At 39.1% G+C, this 18,220-nt stretch overlaps 1 protein-coding gene across 1 annotated transcript in view; it reads left to right on the forward strand.

Annotated features, from left to right (window-relative positions):
• The window catches only part of SELENOI (selenoprotein I), a 51,104-nt gene that overhangs the window by 17,519 nt on the left and 15,365 nt on the right, over window positions 1–18,220 (forward strand). The window contains exons 2-6 of the mRNA XM_010383026.2: window positions 3,464–3,532; window positions 3,966–4,074; window positions 6,341–6,415; window positions 10,540–10,802; window positions 12,435–12,543. Coding sequence (XP_010381328.2) covers window positions 3,464–3,532; window positions 3,966–4,074; window positions 6,341–6,415; window positions 10,540–10,802; window positions 12,435–12,543 — 625 coding nt within the window. The remainder of the gene's footprint in view (window positions 1–3,463; window positions 3,533–3,965; window positions 4,075–6,340; window positions 6,416–10,539; window positions 10,803–12,434; window positions 12,544–18,220) is intronic.

Genomic DNA, 18,220 nt, shown 5'->3' on the forward strand with positions numbered 1-18,220 from the left:
ACCTGAGATGATTTAAAGTATATGACCCAGCGTGGTGGCTCACACCTGTAATCCCAGCACTTTGGGAGGCTGAGGCAGGTGGATCACGAGGTCAGGAGATTGAGACCATCCTGGCTAACATGGTGAAACTCCGTCACTACTAAAAATACAAAAAATTAGCCAGGTGTGGTGGTGGGCACCTGTAGTCCCAGCTACTCAGGAGGCTGAGGCAGGAGAATGGCATGAACTTGGGAGGCAGAGCTTGCAGTGAGCCGAGATTGCGCCATTGCACTCCAGTCTGGGCAACAGAGCGAGACTCTGTCTCAAAAAGTATATGGGAGGATGTGTGTAGGTTATAGGCAAATACTGTGCCATTTTATATAAGGGAGTTGAACATCCACAGAGAGTCCTGGGGCCAATTCCCCGCAGATACCGAGGGGTGACTGTATATACTGTTTTTTCCTATGCATACACACCTGTGATAAAGTTTAGGCACAGTGAGTGATTGACAACAACTAAAAATAGAACAGCTATAACAATGTACTGTAATAAAAGTTATGTGAATTTGGTCTCTCTCTCTCGAAACGTCTGTATGTACTGTACTCACCTATTTTCCGACCCTGGTTGGCTATGGTTAAAATGAAACCTTAGGTAAGTAGGCGACTGCTGTGCTAACGTAAGTGGGCTTCTGCTGAGAGGCTGGATGCAGCTTTAGAGTTTCTACCTCTGGCCATTAGAAGCAAACCACATTGCCCATCATCATTTCTTTTTTTTTGTTTTTGAGATGGAGTCTTGCTTTGTAGCCCAGGCTGGAGTTCAGTGGCACAGTCTCGGCTCCCTGCAGCCTCTGCCTCCCGGGTTCAAGTGAGTCTCCTGTCTCAGCCTCCCAAGTAGCTGGGATTACAGGTGTGTGCAACCACACACGACTAATTTGTTTTTGTGTTTTTAGTAGAGATGGAGTTTCACCGTGTCAGCCAGGCTGGTCTCGAACTCATGACCTCAAATGATCCTCAGCCTCCCAAAGTCCTGGAATTATAGGCATGAGCCACACGCCTGGCCAGCCCATCGTCATTTCTTACTACTGTCTCAGATCTTTTGTCCAATTTATTTCATTTTAGTCAGGATGGGTTGGAGAAATGGAAGAACCTCGGACATGGAGTCTTTTGAATAAACATTTGGCTTACTGGTTGACTCTTTGCTAACGGTATTTTAAACATTTTCTATTTATTTACTTCTTTGTTCCATCACACTTCTAAGTCTTGAAACACTGATGTATTTCTTGCATATTCACAAAACTTATTCAGAAAGAAATTTTTATCTTCAATTATGAGTTTTAAAAATCAGATACTCAAATGATTACTACTTATTTTGTATACATACTGAGCATACATAGAAAATATAAGCAAAGCTGACTGGGCCCGGGGGCTTACGCCTGTAATCCCAGTGCTTTGGGAGGCTGAGACAGGTGGATCACCTGAGATCAGGAGTTCAAGACCAGCCTGGCCGACATGGTGAAACCCCATCTCTACTAAAAATACAAAAATTAGCCAGGTGTGGTGGTGTGCGCCTGTAATCCCAGTTACTCAGGAGGCTGAGGCAGGAGAATTGGTTGAACTCGGGAGGTGGAGGTTGCAGTGAGCTGAGATCGTGCCACTGCACTCCAGCCTGGGTGACAGAGCCACTCCATCTCAAAAAAAAAGAAAAAAAAAAAAAAAAGAAAAACTTTTTCAAGTGTGTGACTAGTATAATATGTAAATTTCAGATGGATGGATTAGGTAATAATCGCCCAGGTAATACTGTGAACCCTCAAGGAGGGTTTGAACTAGGCTAATATTACCTAGTTCAAGACTTGTCTGTTGCCAGTTTTGTATCCGTTCTTCCCCATACCTAGCAGTGTGTGTGTGGAGTGAATAAGTTATCAACATGACCCTTAAAGTTTTACATGTTTATGTATGTCCTTTAAAATTTCCTTTACATTCTTATTAAATAGCTCAGTAACTGGGGAATAAGCTCCCTTACCATACAACCCTAACCTATTTTGTCTTCCTTTGCATATTTATGCAATTCAGTATCCTGCTATATGGGGATCTGTCATTCCTTTGGAACTTAAAACATATGTAATTATAATAGCTAATACTTACATAGTACTTACTGTAGGTCAGGTACTGTTTTCACTTATCTAATCCTTATGACAATTCCTTGAGGTAAGGACTATCATCTTCATTTTACAGGTGAAGAAACTAAGGCAGAGATATTAAGTAACTTGCCCAAGCTCTAACAGCTAGTAAACGTATCATAATGGTATCAAGAGGAAACACAGATTCCTCTAAGTTGAGAGGGATGAAGGAGGTTGAGAAGGTGTGTGGTTAGTGTTTGAATGCATGCAGTGTGCATTTTACTGATCCTCCAATAAGTGAGGACATGTAAGCAATATAAATTTCTCTACTGAAACACTGTAATGTAAAAGCTGATTGAGAGTGAAGGATGAGTCAGTGATTATCCTGGCGATTTGGACTCTGGATGAGTATGTGCCAATGAAACAACTGCTGTGATTAACTCTGTGATTTGGGGTTGATCTTTAGACTTCCCCTGTGACCCTTTCCTTCTCCCATAAAAATAATATCTGACTGTGCTTGATAGTCTTTGCCTCGTTTATGTTGCTATTCTAGTTTTGCTACTCAGATTAGGACATCATAAAAATAGATGTATTCTCCAGGTTATTTTTGTATTATTATTATATATATATATTTTTTGAGACTCAAGTCTTGCTTTGTCGCTCAGGCTGGAGTGCAGTGGCAGAGCCTTGGGTCACTGAAACCTCTGCCTCCGCCTCCTGAGTAGCTGGGATTACAGGCGTATGCCACCACAGCCCAACAAATTTTTTTTTTTTTTTTTTTTTTTTGAGGTGGAGTCTCGCTCTGTCACCCGGACTGGAGTGCAGTGGCCAGATCTCAGCTCACTGCAAGCTCCGCCTCCCGAGTTTACGCCATTCTCCTGCCTCAGCCTCCCGAGTAGCTGGGACTACAGGCGCCCGCCACTTTGCCCGGCTAGTTTTTGTATTTTTAGTAGAGACGGGGTTTCACCGTGTTAGCCAGGATGGTCTCGATCTCCTGACCTCGTGATCCGCCCGTCTCGGCCTCCCAAAGTGCTGGGATTACAGGCTTGAGCCACCGCGCCCGGCCCCCAACAAATTTTTGTACTTTTAGTAGAGATGGGGTTTCACCACACTGGCCAGGCTGGTCTTAAACTCCTGACCTCAGTGATCCGCCCTCTTTGGCCTTTCCAAAGTGCTAGGATTATAGGTGTGAGCCAACATGCCTGGCTTGTATTATTTTTGTACTATTACTTTCTTTCCTTTTGAGTAGCTGGGTCATATGCATGCGCCACTGCACCTGGCTTTACTATTGTTTTCATTTGAGAAATGTTATTCTGTTTACTAGTAGACAAGGGTTTACTCTGAATATTTTCTTTAATTTCTTAACAGTACAGTGCTGTGGATACCAATCCACTTTCTCTGTATGTCATGCATCCATTTTGGAACACTATAGTAAAGGTAAGATAATTAATATGCATGTACTTTCTTGTTTTAGTACGTTTTAAAGATTTTAACCTATTTTATGGAGTATTATAAATGCAACTCTCAGTTTCGTAAGATATCTAGGGAAACTACCCTTCCCATCCTCCCTTTCCTTAGTCACATACCTTTTGATTTATCTTACTGTTGAAGTTTATACCCTGGGATTTGTCATTTTTGTAAAATCCCATTTAAAATTTTCTAAAATAGACTTAATGTTATAGAAGTTTGCTAATTACAGAGGTAGTTAAAATATAGAGGATAGAAGAAATAATGCTAATGGAGATTATGGTTTACGTGTCTATAACTTCTCCATATGATCTTTCAAACTTATGACTTCAATTTGCATGTTGTATGTATTGGACAGAGATTCTTCTACTTTAATTATTTTATAATTATTTTGCAAAAACAGGTATTTCCTACTTGGCTGGCACCCAATCTGATAACTTTTTCTGGCTTTCTGCTGGTTGTATTCAATTTTCTACTAATGGCATACTTTGATCCTGACTTCTATGCCTCAGGTAAGAATATTACTTTATTATAAAATTTAAAATGTCTGAGTAGAGAAAAATGAAATGTGGTTGCTTATTTTCTGGTTCTGTTAAAATGTTCATATTTCCAAAAAATTTTGGATGTTATAATGGCAGCACCTTGCCTGTTGAATTAGATATGTTGTCTAAAAAGCAGTGAGGTTTTGGCAGATAAAGAATAATTGGGTTTGCATGAAGATGGAAAATTAAAACTCAAAACTTTGCCTAAACACGAATACAAACAGGGCTCAGTTTACCTGTCAGCTCTAGGAATATCCTTTCTCCTCTTCTAGTCAGGAAAGAAAAATCCCCTTTCTTCTGAAGGAAATGTGATTGTCTTTCCTCCTTCCTTGCATCCCCACTTGACTTGAATGACTCCTAGTTTCCTCTGAAAATGGTTCTTCGACCTTAAGTATTTATTGCTAAGTCTGGACCCTTATTGGGGAAGAGTGGAAGGAGGCCCTTTTGGAGCCAGTGGTCAGCCTCCTCCCGCCCTCTGCTCCAACATCTTCTCTCTCACCTGTCTTATCTTCACTCTGTTTCACACCAAGCTTCTGCCCCAGGCCAAAGAATTGGGATGAAGAGGGAATAGTTGGAGACAAGTTTGTTTTTATTGTTCAGTCAGTTGATTGCATTGAGAGGAACAGAAAGATGGAGATAGATGGGCATTTTTTGCTTTCTAAGAGAATTTATTTTCCAACAGTAATACTTAGAAATGGTGTAGTCAGTAACTGGGACTATAGGCGTACACTACCATGCCCAGCTAATTTTTATATTTTTAGTAGAGCAGGGTTTCACTGTGTTGGCCAGGCTGGTCTTGAACTCCTGACCTCAAATGATCCACCCACCTTGGCCTCCCAAAGTGCTGGGATTATAGGTGTGAGTCACTGTGCCTCACCAAGACTTTTGATATTATAGAAATTCTGAATATTGAAAGTATACATATGCGGAACTTTACTGAAACTTTTAGTCATAGCTTCTGTACATGTAATAAAATGGTAATTGAAGTTGGAAATGCCAACTCTGAAGCATGAGAAGATCATAAAGTACACATGAATAAAGAGTAAGATTAAATTTTGTTAAGCATTGTTTGGATATTGTGGGTTTTTAAAAAATTTTTATTTTTTATTTTTTTTTTGTATTTTAATCCTGAGGACACCCTAAAGAATGTATCTTTGTGGCCGGGCGCGGTGGCTCAAGCCTGTAATCCCAGCACTTTGGGAGGCCGAGACAGGCGGATCATGAGGTCAGGAGATCGAGACCATCCTGGCTAACACGGTGAAACACCGTCTCTACTAAAAAATACAAAAAACTAGCCGGGCGAGGTGGCAGGTGCTTGTAGTCCCAGCTACTCGGGAGGCTGAGGCAGGAGAATGGTGTAAACCCAGGAGGCGGAGCTTGCAGTGAGCTGAGATCCGGCCACTGCACTCCAGCCTGGGCGACAGAGCGAGACTCCGTCTCAAAAAAAAAAAAAAAGAATGTATCTTTGTAACTAGAAATATTATTTTCTTTGACAACTCTAAATAAGATTGTTTACTTAGTTATTAAGAGAAGCAAACATACGTAAATGTTACATATATCTCCCCAAATCATATAAGTTGAAGGACCAGATAAACCATCTATTCCCAATATATTTGGAAAATACAAGATGGGAGAGATTAAATGATGCATTCAAGGTTACACTGCTGGTTGATTACAAAGCCAGGACTAGAACCCAGACTTTCTGATTCTCAGTTGTTTTGTCTTAGGGGAAAAAGTGAGCTCCAGATATTTCAGAATGATTCTGATGCCCAAATCATTCAGTTGAGGTGATCTATCTATATCCAAATCCAAAGGTCTTTTGTTTAGCTAATTAATAGTATAGGAAAGGATAAGGTGAATGCTCAATACAAGTTTGTAATACAATCATAAACAACAAGAATTAGATTAAATGCAGTTAGTTTTTAAATTCCAAAAATACGTTATTTTTCATTGTGAGCACATGAAAAGTATTTGTTTTCAAGTAAAGGTGAACACTCAGTCTTGAGTTTTGATAAAAGCTCAAAATAAATGCTTTACTGTTTATGAGGGGCTGGGAATTGCTTTTTTGGTTTTATCATTTTCCTGATATTGTGTACCCAATTTTGGATGCAAAATGTATTGTAAAGTACTTTAACTTCTAATGAACAAATAGCAACACTTCTCACTGTCAGTATATGCTATGGTAAGAACTACTATACTTAAACTGTATTAAAATCTTAGTTGCTTTCCTTTTCAGCACCAGGTCACAAGCATGTGCCTGACTGGGTTTGGATTGTAGTGGGCATCCTCAACTTCGTAGCCTACACTCTAGGTAAGGAATTGGTAAATACTATAGTCAGTGACTGGTGAATCAGCAAGGATAGCCACCTATTAAAATAACATTTTCTCCTGTGCTTAATTCATTTTAACTAGAGTTTATTAGTATCCTGTTCAAATTGATAAATATGTTTTTGAGTCTTTCTACAAAAAAATATTGTCATTCATTGTGAGGGTTTCACAGAATAAGATGAGTTGGTAAAACACTACTTGTGGGCCAAATTTGATGTGTAGCCTATTTTTGTTAGTAAAGTTTTACTGGCACACATCTATGCTCATTCCTTAATATATTGTCTATGGCTGCTTTCCTGCAATAAAGACACAGCTGAATAGTTGCAACAAAGACTTATGGCCTGCAAAGCCTAAAATATTTATCATGCGGCCTTTAAAAAGTATTTACCAACCTCTGGAATAAGACATAATTTTTGCTTAAGTTTGGGAAGTAATACTGCCATATGTAATAATTAAAAAATAGATACTATGATAGAACACAGTGGGAGAACACATAGGGAAGTGATCAGTTCTTTTTTGGTACAGAGAGTGGTCAGGGAGTGGGCAGGGAAGCCTACTGTGCTAGACTATACTGTCTGTTCTGCCAAGAACGCTTTTCATTAGGATTATCCGCATGGCTTGTCCTGCATTCTTCTCTCCTCCTTCCCTGCTTTATTTTTCTCCATAGCACTTAAAACCATGTAACATGTTATCTATTTACTTTCCTGCTTGTTTGTTATCTCTCTTTTCTAACTAAAATGTTAAGTTTTGTGAAAGTGAGTACTGCGTTGTTCACTACTCTATCCCCAGTATCGTAGACACTCAATACATAGTTTTTAAATACATGTAAAATAGCAGACCCTGACTTCAGGTTGCTTAGATCTCTTCAGATAAAAATGACTTGTTCTCATAAAACCAGCATAACCTGCTACACGATTAAATACTGATATGGTAGATGTCATGCTGACCAGAGCTGCAGGAGTTTGGAAAAGGAAGAAATCAGTGACGTCTAGAAGAATTAGGGGAAAATTTAGTTAAAAGCTACATATTTAGGCAGAGGCTTTTGCGCATTTGTTATTACAGGTGAGCAGGTCTTTAAGTGCTGCTGAAGGATTTGGTTGCCAAGGACTGCTGAGAGGAATAGGGAAAAGTTGAGGGTGACCCGTGAGCTCTGACTTTTGACAACACTCCATAAGATCCTTTTGATGTACCATCTACGTGTTCTAGGCCCACAGCTTTTGGCAAAAATCCTGACCTGACATGAACTATTTGTTGCAAACCAGTCTTGAATGAACATGAAGCGGTTTATAATCTTTATTCTACCTACTGTGACTATTCATGACATTTTGCTATAGAAATACTTAGATGTTTGATCACAGGATGCTGCTCTGTGTCCTACTGGGGAGTCTCTGATAATATATGATATATGCCCTGAATTACCTTTTTAAGAAAAAAAAATTCTGAAGCATATCTGGACCTCAGACTTGTGGAGATGGAATGGGTATAGTGAGAAAATGTGTAAAACCTAATTAATACGTAGTTCATGAATTGAGTATTGTAATAACTGCATAGGAGTTACATTGAAAATGGGAAATTGTTAAGCCAGTAAACAATGAGAAAAGACTTTCTGGGAATATTTTAGCTACTTCAGGGCAAAAACTTTCCCAACCCTGTATAACAGAAATCTGTAGTATTTGGATAGGGAGTTTGGGATTCATCTTTTCATAAGGTCTTCAACAATGTATTATGCCACAGACTGATCTAGGCACTGGGGAATATACTTTGGTGAGCAAGATTAACAGTAATTATAAGAGTTTTTAATTCCTTATTCTGAATTTTTACAATTAGACTAATTCTAAAACACTTAGTTAACAAAACTGTTTCTTTTGGGGGAAAAAGTGTATAATTCAGTGAGACAGGCTGTCTCTAACAGGCTCCTCTGTTTCTGCCTGTAAAATGAAGGTGTTCCACTGTGCTTTATCCTAAACTCTGGCTTTCTCCTCATTCCCTTGGTAGTGGTGAGTCTCACTCTACAGTCTTAGTTAAGATTCCCATATTTATATCATGTTTATGTCTAGCCCTCATCTGTGTTCTGAGTTCCTAATAAGTACCCTTGGATTGAGTTCCTTGACATTACCATGTGGATATCTCACTAACACTTCAATTTCAGTATCTGAAATTATACTCTGCATCTTGTGTGTCAGTCTTGCTGCTTCTTCTGACTTCCTTTTTTCTATGAACACTACCACTATCTTCGTTACCCAGAATAGAAACTGGAGATTCTCTTCTTGTCCTTAGGCCTTATGCCTCATCTTTGCTGCATTTTATCATTTTTATTTCCTCAATGTCTCACCTACCACCAGCTTCTTATTCCTACTGCATTTCATCTCAGTTGAGGCCTACTAATTAGTGTCCTTCTCTGCCGCCTGTCATTCACACCGCTAGGTGCCTCTTCCTGAAGCATTGCTTTCATTCTTGTCATTTCTCTATTCAGATACCTTTAGTAACTCCCCATATTCCCTACAACTTTTAACTGGCTCAAACCTCCTTTTTAACCTTTTTATATACTTTACTCTTCACATGCTAGTCTCTAGTCAAACTAAAGTACTTGGCATTTTCTGAACATGCATTGTGCTTTTCCACCCTGGTGTGTTTTGCTGATAGCATTCCCTCCTTTTGAAATGACATACTTATTTATGTCTTATCAGCTGAAATCCAACTCATTCTTTATGTCCTCTACTCAGATTTCACCTACTTGAAAAGCCATTCTAGATTATCTTAGCCTAAAAGAGAACCTTTCCCTTATCTGTACTCTTCTATGGTTTGTGATATACCGTAGCTTTATTATCATGTTTTGTTCCTTTCTCTTTTTTTTTTTTTTTGAGACAGAGTTTCACTCTTGTTGCCCAGGCTGGAGTGCAATGGTGTGATCTCAGCTCACTGCAACCTCCACCTCCTGGGTTCAAGAGATTCTCCTGCCTCAGCCTCCCAAGTAGCTGGGATTACAGGTGCGCACCATCCCCGGCTAAGTTTTTGTGTTTTTAGTAGAGACAGGGTTTGGCCATGTTGGCCAGACTGGTCTTGGACTCCTAACCTCAGGTTATCCTCCTGCCTTGGCCTCCCAAAGTGCTGGGATCATAGGCGTGAGCCACCACACCCAGCCTGTTCCTTTCTCAATTGTAAATACTCTGAGGGCACAAACAGTTTATTCTAAGATTCTTCCAATCCTTATAGCACCAAGAATAGTGCATTAGTTTCAGTAAATTCAATTCTTCTATTTGCTGAATATCCACTATGTGCATTTTCTGAAAGCACTTAAGATTATGGGGGCAGTAGATCTATAAAGAAGTGATTATGATTTCAAACGGGATAAAGTAGATGTTGTGACTGAAGTACTTTTGGATCCTAGAGCAAGGAGGGGTGAGATAAGTTGTGAGGAATTACTATGGCATGTTCGCTGGAAGCTTGAGAATTTGTAGCTAGTGAAACAACCCAATAGTTGCATAGATTTGGAGGTGTTCAGAGTCCAAGTAAAATGCTGCTTTCTCAGATCTAAAATTGACACCATTCGGTGTAATATGACATTTTGATTTTTAGATTAAACTTTGAAAAATTATATATTTTATTTCTGAAATCTTTGTTTTTTGTTTAAAATTTTTTTTTAGAGACAGGGTCTTGCTCTGTTGCCCAGACTGGAATGCAGTGGCATGATCATAGCTCACTGCAGCCTCAAACTCCTGGGCTCAAACAATCCTCCCACCTTAGCCTCCTGAGTAGCAGGAACTACAGGTCCGCACCACCATGCCTGGCTAATTTTTAAATTTTTTGTAAAGATAGAGTCTGGCTATGTTGCCCAGGCTGGTCTCAAACTTACAGGCTCAAGTGATCCTCCTGCCTTGGCCTGCCAAAGTGTGGGAATTATAGGTATGACCCACTGTGCCTGGCCCTGAACTCTTTGAAGTGTAGAATTAATAATTAGATTTTTATAGTACCGGCTGATAGCCATACTTAACATTTCTGTGATACGCTGATTTGTTTTTTTTTTTTTTTTTTTCCAGTTGATTAAAGAAGACTGTCTCCATCCTGGTGCATATGTTGAACTTTTCCTGTGGTTTGTTTTTGTTGCAGATGGTGTGGACGGAAAGCAAGCTCGCAGAACCAATTCTAGCACTCCCTTAGGGGAGCTTTTTGATCATGGCCTGGATAGTTGGTCATGTGTTTACTTTGTTGTAACTGTTTATTCCATCTTTGGAAGAGGATCGACTGGTGTCAGCGTTTTTGTTCTTTATCTCCTGCTATGGGTAGTTTTGTTTTCTTTCATCCTGTCCCACTGGGAAAAGTATAACACAGGGATTCTTTTCCTGCCATGGGGATATGACATTAGCCAGGTGGTAAGTATGTGTTCTACCTTAAATTTTCAACATTGCCATGATACTTTTGGAAAGCTTTTGTCATTGCTTCTTTATTGCTCTTAGGCTTTTTTGATTAGAATTGATATGTACTTTAAAATTTTTTATTTTTATCTATGGAAAATTTCAAAAAAGTAGAATAGTATAGTGAATAGTAAAGTAGAGAGAATAGTTAAGAAAAAGTAGAATAGACCCTAATATACCTACTGGTTAGCTTCAGCAGTTAGCACACGTGGTTATTCTGGTTTCGTGTATAACCTCCCTGAGCCCTTTCTCAATTATTTTATTTGTTTTTGTTTTGTTTTGTGTTGTTTTTGTTCTTGAGATGGAGTCTCACTCTGTCACCCAGGCTGGAGTGCAGTGGCGTAATCTCAGCCCATTGCAGCCTCTGCCTCCCGCGTTCACGCGATTCTCCTGCCTCAGCCTCCCGAGTAGCTGAGATTTCAGGTGCCCACTACCATGCCTGGCTAATTTTTATATTTTTAGTAGACACAGGGTTTCACTATGTTGGCCAGGCTGGTCTCAAACTCCTGACCTCAAATGATCCTCCTGCCTTCACCTCCCAAAGTGTTAGGATTACAGGCATGAGCCACCATGCTCAGCCCTTCTCAATTATTTTAAAGGAAATTTCTGATATTATATGATAAATACTTCACTATCTCTAAATAAGAGCTTCCTTTAAAAAAAATCACAATGCCAGTATTACACCAAAAATTTAACAATTTCTTAATGTTATTAAATGTTCATTTGAGCTCTTGATTTTGTAAAGAAAGATATGCACATAGAATTGAATGGTTGGCTTTTTGTGTTCATTGTCACCTTTTCAGTGTGTAGGGAGATTTCTTTTTTCTTACTTTAATGGCCTTGCTATTAACTCTCCCTGCCTTTGAATCCCAGCTTTTTGTGTTGCCATTTTGCCCATTTGCACCTACGTCTCCAGTAAAGAAATCAGAAGTTGGAGTGTTTGTTGAAGGAAGTGGTTGGGTGGGTAAATTTGGATCATCTTACAACTTAACCAATTTATGAGTTGCTGTTAAAGTGCTCCAAATGATGGCCAGTTGCTTGCATTGTCTAGAAGTTGGTTATTTTATAGCATTGTTGGCTAAAAGATTTTTTTTGTTTGTTTGTTTTTGTTTTGGTTTTTGTTTTTTGTGACGGAATTTCGCTATAGTTGCCCAGGCTGGAATGGCGGGATCTCGGCTCACTGCAACCTCTGCAGGGTTCAGGGGTTCTCCCGCCTCAGCCTCCCGAGTAGCTGGGATTACAGGCATGCACTACCACACCTGACTAATTTTGTATTTTTAGTAGAGATGGGAGTTCTCCATGTTGGTCAGGCTGGTCTAGAACTCCCGACCTCAGGTGATCAGCCCACCTCGGCCTCCCAGAGTGCTGGGATTACAGACATGAGCCCCCATGCCCAGCCAAAAGATTGTATTTCTAAAGGTAAGAAGACTTGCCACAAAAGGTAAGAAGACTTGCCACATACCAAATATAAGCATACTTCTTGCTTTTACTAAACTGTTTGACTTGACTTAATGCTGCATAAAGCATGGTGACTCCTGATCTTTCTAGCGTTAATGCTTCTGTATGCTTTTGTCTGCATTTTCCTTCCAGACTATTTCTTTTGTCTACATAGTGACTGCGGTTGTGGGAGTTGAGGCCTGGTATGAACCTTTCCTGTTTAATTTCTTATATAGAGACCTATTCACTTCAATGATTATTGGTAAGAAGCTCCATGTTGAAGCCTATTTTAACCATCACTTTGTTATCAAAAGAGCCAGGTATTTGACTATAACAAGCAACAACACCCTTTGCCTCACAAAACCTCCAGGAGGCAGAACAACCCTACAACCTTGTAGGATTTCAGCCTAACCATTAAGAAAAATAAGGTTTCTTTGTTTTTGGGGGTTTTTTTGTTCAGCATCAGCTACTTCTAATCAGAGGGAAATACCAAAATAGATCACACAAGCCTGATAAAGTGACTATTCAGATTAACCTAGGCTGTATTGGAGGGTCCACATTTGGTATAGGTTTTATATTTATCTCAAAGTTGAAAATTACTAGGTTTGTATGAAATACAGGACAGATGAAATGTAGAGATTATTTTATAATGTATCCACTCAAAAAATTAAGCTTCTATTCCTCTCAGATATCCTCCTTCTTAACCCACTGATTGCTAAAGATTTTTTATGGTGGTAATCTTTCTGTTTTGATTTTAGCTAAAGGGGATATCTATAGGGTAATTGACTGAGTGGAGGAGAGTATTAGTGGTATGGAAAGAGGTAAAGAGAAATCTAGATTGTTATTTTGGGGCCCCAGGAGTGGCACTGAGAACCTTTGTAGAAGTAAAAAGGTATATGTGTGGGCTATGTCCTGTGTTCTGTTCTCTTATCTAAAAAATAGGCCAGGCACAGTGGCTCATGCCTGTAATCCCAGCACTTTGGGAGGCCGAAGTGGGAGAATCTCTTGAGCCCAGGGGTTTGAGACCAGTTTGGGCAACATAGTGAAACCCTGTCTGTAGAAAAAAGTGAAGTTAATCAGGTGTGGTGGTGTGCACCTACCTGTAATGCTAGCTACTTGAGAGGCTGAGGTCAGAGGATCACTGGAGCCCAGGAGTTGGAGGTTATAGTGAGCTATGATTGCATGTGCCACTGCACTGTAGCGTGGGTGACAGAGTGAGACCCTGTCTCAAAAAAAAAAAAAAAAACAGAATAAATTAAGAAAATAACCCTTTCCCATTTGGTGAACCTTGGTAATGGAATGGGAATTAGGTAAGGCTTAGAAACTGTTTAGAAGACAGCATATTAGGTACTGGCTTTCAGAAAAGGAATGGTTTGGGCTTTTTTCTGTAGCTCTGGACTACATATTTTAGGAGCTATCTTGAAATCTATCAAATGTTCATTTTTGATGCCTGTATACACTGTTATTTCTTTACCTCAAAAAGGCTATTTTTCTTCTCTAATTATGTAGTGACCCTTTTGATTGTCCCATGGGCAGGTTTCCTGCATGTTGCATTTAAATGTTACATTTAGATAAGACAGAATCCTCTGGTATATGAGACATATTTTTTAATGTTAAGTGTGTACTTTAATAGGCACATAATTTTCTTTATAATGTTTCTACTTTTATATAATAAACCCCTATGTACTGTTATCCAGTCTCAACTATTTTCAGTACCAGTGCCAATCTTGTTTGAAATGCGCCAGTACTCTCTAGCCCCCTGCTTAGCCCCCTGGGTTGTGTTATAATATACAGTTTATTTTACTTACTGACACATTTGCCTTTATATTTGACCTACCATGTGGTTGGTGTTCTTTCCCAGAAGTTTGAAGGACTTTCTTTAGGTTTTTTTATAGTACAGGTCTGGTAGCAGTTTATTCTCTCTTTTTACTTATGTGAAAATGTATTGATTTTGCCTGATTTTTTTCTTTTGGCATTTTGAATATATCATTTTAATGTCTTTTGACATCCATTGTTTCTGAGTCAGCTCATATATCATTGTCACTCTGTAATGTATTAGTTTTCTCTTGTTGCTTTCAAGGTTCGGTTTTTTGGCTTTCAGAAGTTTGACTATAATGTACTTAGGTGTGGTTTTCTTTGTGTTTGTCTTTCTTGATATTTGTTGAGCTGTTGACTCTGTTGGACCTGTAAATTAGTATTTTTGACTGAATGTGGGAGGTTTTCAGTCACAGTTTTACTTCTTGAGATATTTTTTCTTCCCCTCTCTCTTCTCTTCTGGGACCCCACTTACATGTGTGTTACACAGGTTTGCTTGATACTGTCCTAAAAGTAATTTTCTGCAGCTTTATTAAGTTTTCTTTAATCTCTTTATTCTTTGTAGTGGATAACTTCTATTCATCTATCTTTAAGTTCATTGCTTTTTTTTTCGTCTGCCATCTCCAATTTGCAGTTGAGCCCATCTAGGAAATCTTTCATTTAAGTTACCGTACTTTTCCCTGGGTGCAGTGGCTCACACCTGTAATCCCAGCACTTTGGGAGGCTGAGGTGGGAGGACTGCTTGAGGCTAGGAAGTCAAGACCAGCCTGGGTAACATAGTGGGATCCCATCTCTACAAAAAATAGAAAAATGTAGCTGAATATGGTGGCACATGCCTGTAGTCCCAATTACTTGGGAGGCTGAGGCAGGAGGATCACTTGAGCCCAGGAAGTCGAGGCAGTGGTGAGCTGTAGTTGTGCCACTGTACTCCAGCCTGGGCAACAGAGTAAGACCCTGTCTCAAAAAAAAAAAGTTACTGTACTTTTCAGCTCTAGAGTTTCCATTTGGTTTTTAAACTTTCCATTTGTCTGTTAAGATTCTTCTGTTCATTATTATCTATCATATTTTCCTTTAGTTCTTTGAACATATTTAACATTGCTGCTTTAAAGTCTGTCTACTGAGTCCAACATCTGGGCCCACTTAAGAGTCATTTTCTGTTGACTGCTTTTTTTTTTTTCTTCTGTTTCTTTGCATATCTAGCAATTTTGTTGTTGTTGTTGAAAACCGGATATTATAGATTACATTTGTGGAGACTATAATCTGTTCCGCTCTGAGGATTTTTGTTTTTTTGTTCTGATAGGCATTTAACTTGTTTGGACTCAGATGAAAAAATTTGTCCCATCACATTGTATATTAGCTCTTGTCTCTGGTTATTTTCAGCTTTTAGCTGCTGCTTTTTTAGCTGGGTCTCTTGGGGGTCTCCTTTGTGTCTGTGTAGTTTAGTGGTCAGCCAAAGATTTGGGCAAAGTCAATACTGAGATTTTGGCGCTCACCTCTCTGTGATTTTCTTGTTTCTGGAGTTTCCCCATCCTGAATCTTCAGCTGCTCTTCCAGCAATTGTGTTCTGCCCCCAACCCTCAAGCCAGTAAGAGTTTTGCCTTCTTCAGCCCAGTCTGAGTGTGGGTTGGAAACACACTTAGTGAGAGAGACAACAGACTCACATCTCACCAAGAATACCTCTGTCTTTCAAGGACAGCATGTCCTCTACTTTCTGCCTTCTCTTTCGCTCTATTCTGTGGGGTCTTCTATTTGCTTGCTTAGTTTAGCATCCATATCCAGGAATTTGGGCAGAGTATATTCTCAGATTTAGAATCTCAACCCTTCTGCATCTCTCTCTTCTACAATACCCCCCACCCTGCTTTCTAGTTCCTCTGCTGCTCTGAATTATGTTAACTGCTTCCACAAGCTGGTAAGGAAGACTGGCTTTCCATCATCTGGGCTGGGACAGGGTAGGCAAGCCACAAACTCAGAGTTGTTCCCCAGTGTTTCAACTCGAATTTCTCTCTGCCCTTGAGTATTTTCTAGTACCTTCAAGTAGTTGTTTTAAATATCTTTGTCTGGTTTTTAATCATTATTTGTGAGAAGAATTGTCCTCCCTTTTTATGCCATCATTAACAGACACCTTCCTTCCTTTAGATTATTTTAAAGCAAATCCCAGATATCATTTCTTTTCATCCATAAATACTTCATTGTGTATCTCTAAATGATAAGAATTTCTGTAAAAGAACCACAATCGATGTGTTTCTATAGCTGCTGAGTACCTATATAGTTGCCTTTGGTTGGTATGCCTTTTAAATTTCTGTTAATCTGGCTGAGCACGGTGGCTCTAATCTGTTAATCTGGCTGGGCGCGGTGCTGTAATCCCAGCACTTTGGGAGGCCGAGGCAAGCTAATCTTCCAAGTTCAGGAGTTTGAGACCAGCCTGGCCAACGTGGTGAAACCCCATCTCTACTAAAAATACAGAATTAGCCGGGTGTGGTGGCGTATGCCTGCAATCCCAGCTCTCAGGAGGCTGAGGCAGGAGAATCGCTTGAACCTGGGAGGTGGAGGTTGCAGTGAGTCAAGATCGTGCCATTGCCAGCTTGGGTGACAAGAGCGAAACTGTCTCTAAATAAATAAATACGTTTTTAAAAAATGTCTTTTAATCTATGTAGCTTTCCCCTATTTTTCCTTTGAAGTTTATGTGTTGAAGAAAGTGCGTCATTTGGCCAACAGAATTCTTAGATTCTACATTTTCCTGGTTGTGGTCTCATGGTGTTGTTTAACATGTTCCTCTACCCCTCACTTTTCCTGAAAACGATAGTTAGATCTGTGAGCTTAGTTTGATACAGGTTTAATTTTGGGGGTCGGGGGCGTGCTGGAGAACAGTACTTATTAAGTAGTGGTCTTTCTGTTGCATCACATTAGGAGGCAGGTAGCGAGTTTAGGTTTTGTATGTCTGTTCCATCTGCTACAAAGTTTGCATCATCACTTTACCATACTTATATATATGTATATATTTTAACCTGCTACCTTAAACTATTAAGGGTTAAACTTCACCTAATAATATTAACAGACATTGATTATCATGACTTAGGAATTCATTCATTCAATGGATAGGTAAGGAAATCAAGTTTTTAGTTTTATGATAAAATACCTCATAAATACATACTGATATTTTGAAAGCAAATTTGATAGTACAGAATTTTTACTTAACCTCGTTGATCGTACATTTTTATCTCCTTTAAACTTACGGCAAAATCCTTGGTTTTCAGTGACACAGAATACTCACTTGCTTTATTCCATGAAGTACAACAGTCTCATAAAACAGAACCTAAATCAGCAAACAGAGGAAAACTGAAAATTAAGATTTTGTTTATTTTGCAGTTTTATTTGTCCTTATGACTTGTCCCACTAGGTGTGTCCAGTCAGTTTACTATATTTTAAAGTCACCACTCTGTGGTTATGCCACCAGCTGTGGATTTATACATCTAGGTTTTTTTTGTTTTACTTTGAAAATTACTTTTTCTTTTAAAATTCATTTTTCCTTTATAATTATGTAAAATATTTGTGATAACAAAGTCAAATTTACAGAACAAGGTATATTCAAAGAAGTCTAGCTTCTATTGCTACCCAATCCTTTCTTTCCTCATTGTTTCTTTCTTATTATAAGTAAATACTTGTGTTTCATTTTATCACCCACTTTCATAGATACATGGTAGCATTCCATTCTATATGTACCATACTATATACTGTGCCTTTTTTCCCGGCCCCCTTGCTTAATTGTATATCCTAGCGATCACTCCATAGTGGTCTATAAGAATCCTCCTCAGTCCTCCTCAGTACTCCACTGTGTGGATGTACCCATAGTGTGTCTAACCATCCCCCTATCAATAGACATTTGGGTTAGTTCCAGTTTTTGCTATAGTACAAATTGCTGCAGTGAATAGTCTTATACATCAGTCTTTTCGTGTTTTTGCCAGGGTGTTGAGGAAGAGGTCCCTAGAAGCAGAATTTGCCTTTCTCTTACTATGAATGAGCTTTTCTAGGTTTAAAAGCCATTTGTATGTCTTTTTCTGTAAATTTTACATCGCTCAAGCAGGTTTTTTTTTTTTCTATAGGGTTATTGGCCACTTCCTTTATTT

This window comes from Rhinopithecus roxellana, chromosome 17 (assembly GCF_007565055.1).
Source record: "Rhinopithecus roxellana isolate Shanxi Qingling chromosome 17, ASM756505v1, whole genome shotgun sequence".
In the NCBI taxonomy this organism is placed as follows: domain Eukaryota; kingdom Metazoa; phylum Chordata; class Mammalia; order Primates; family Cercopithecidae; genus Rhinopithecus; species Rhinopithecus roxellana.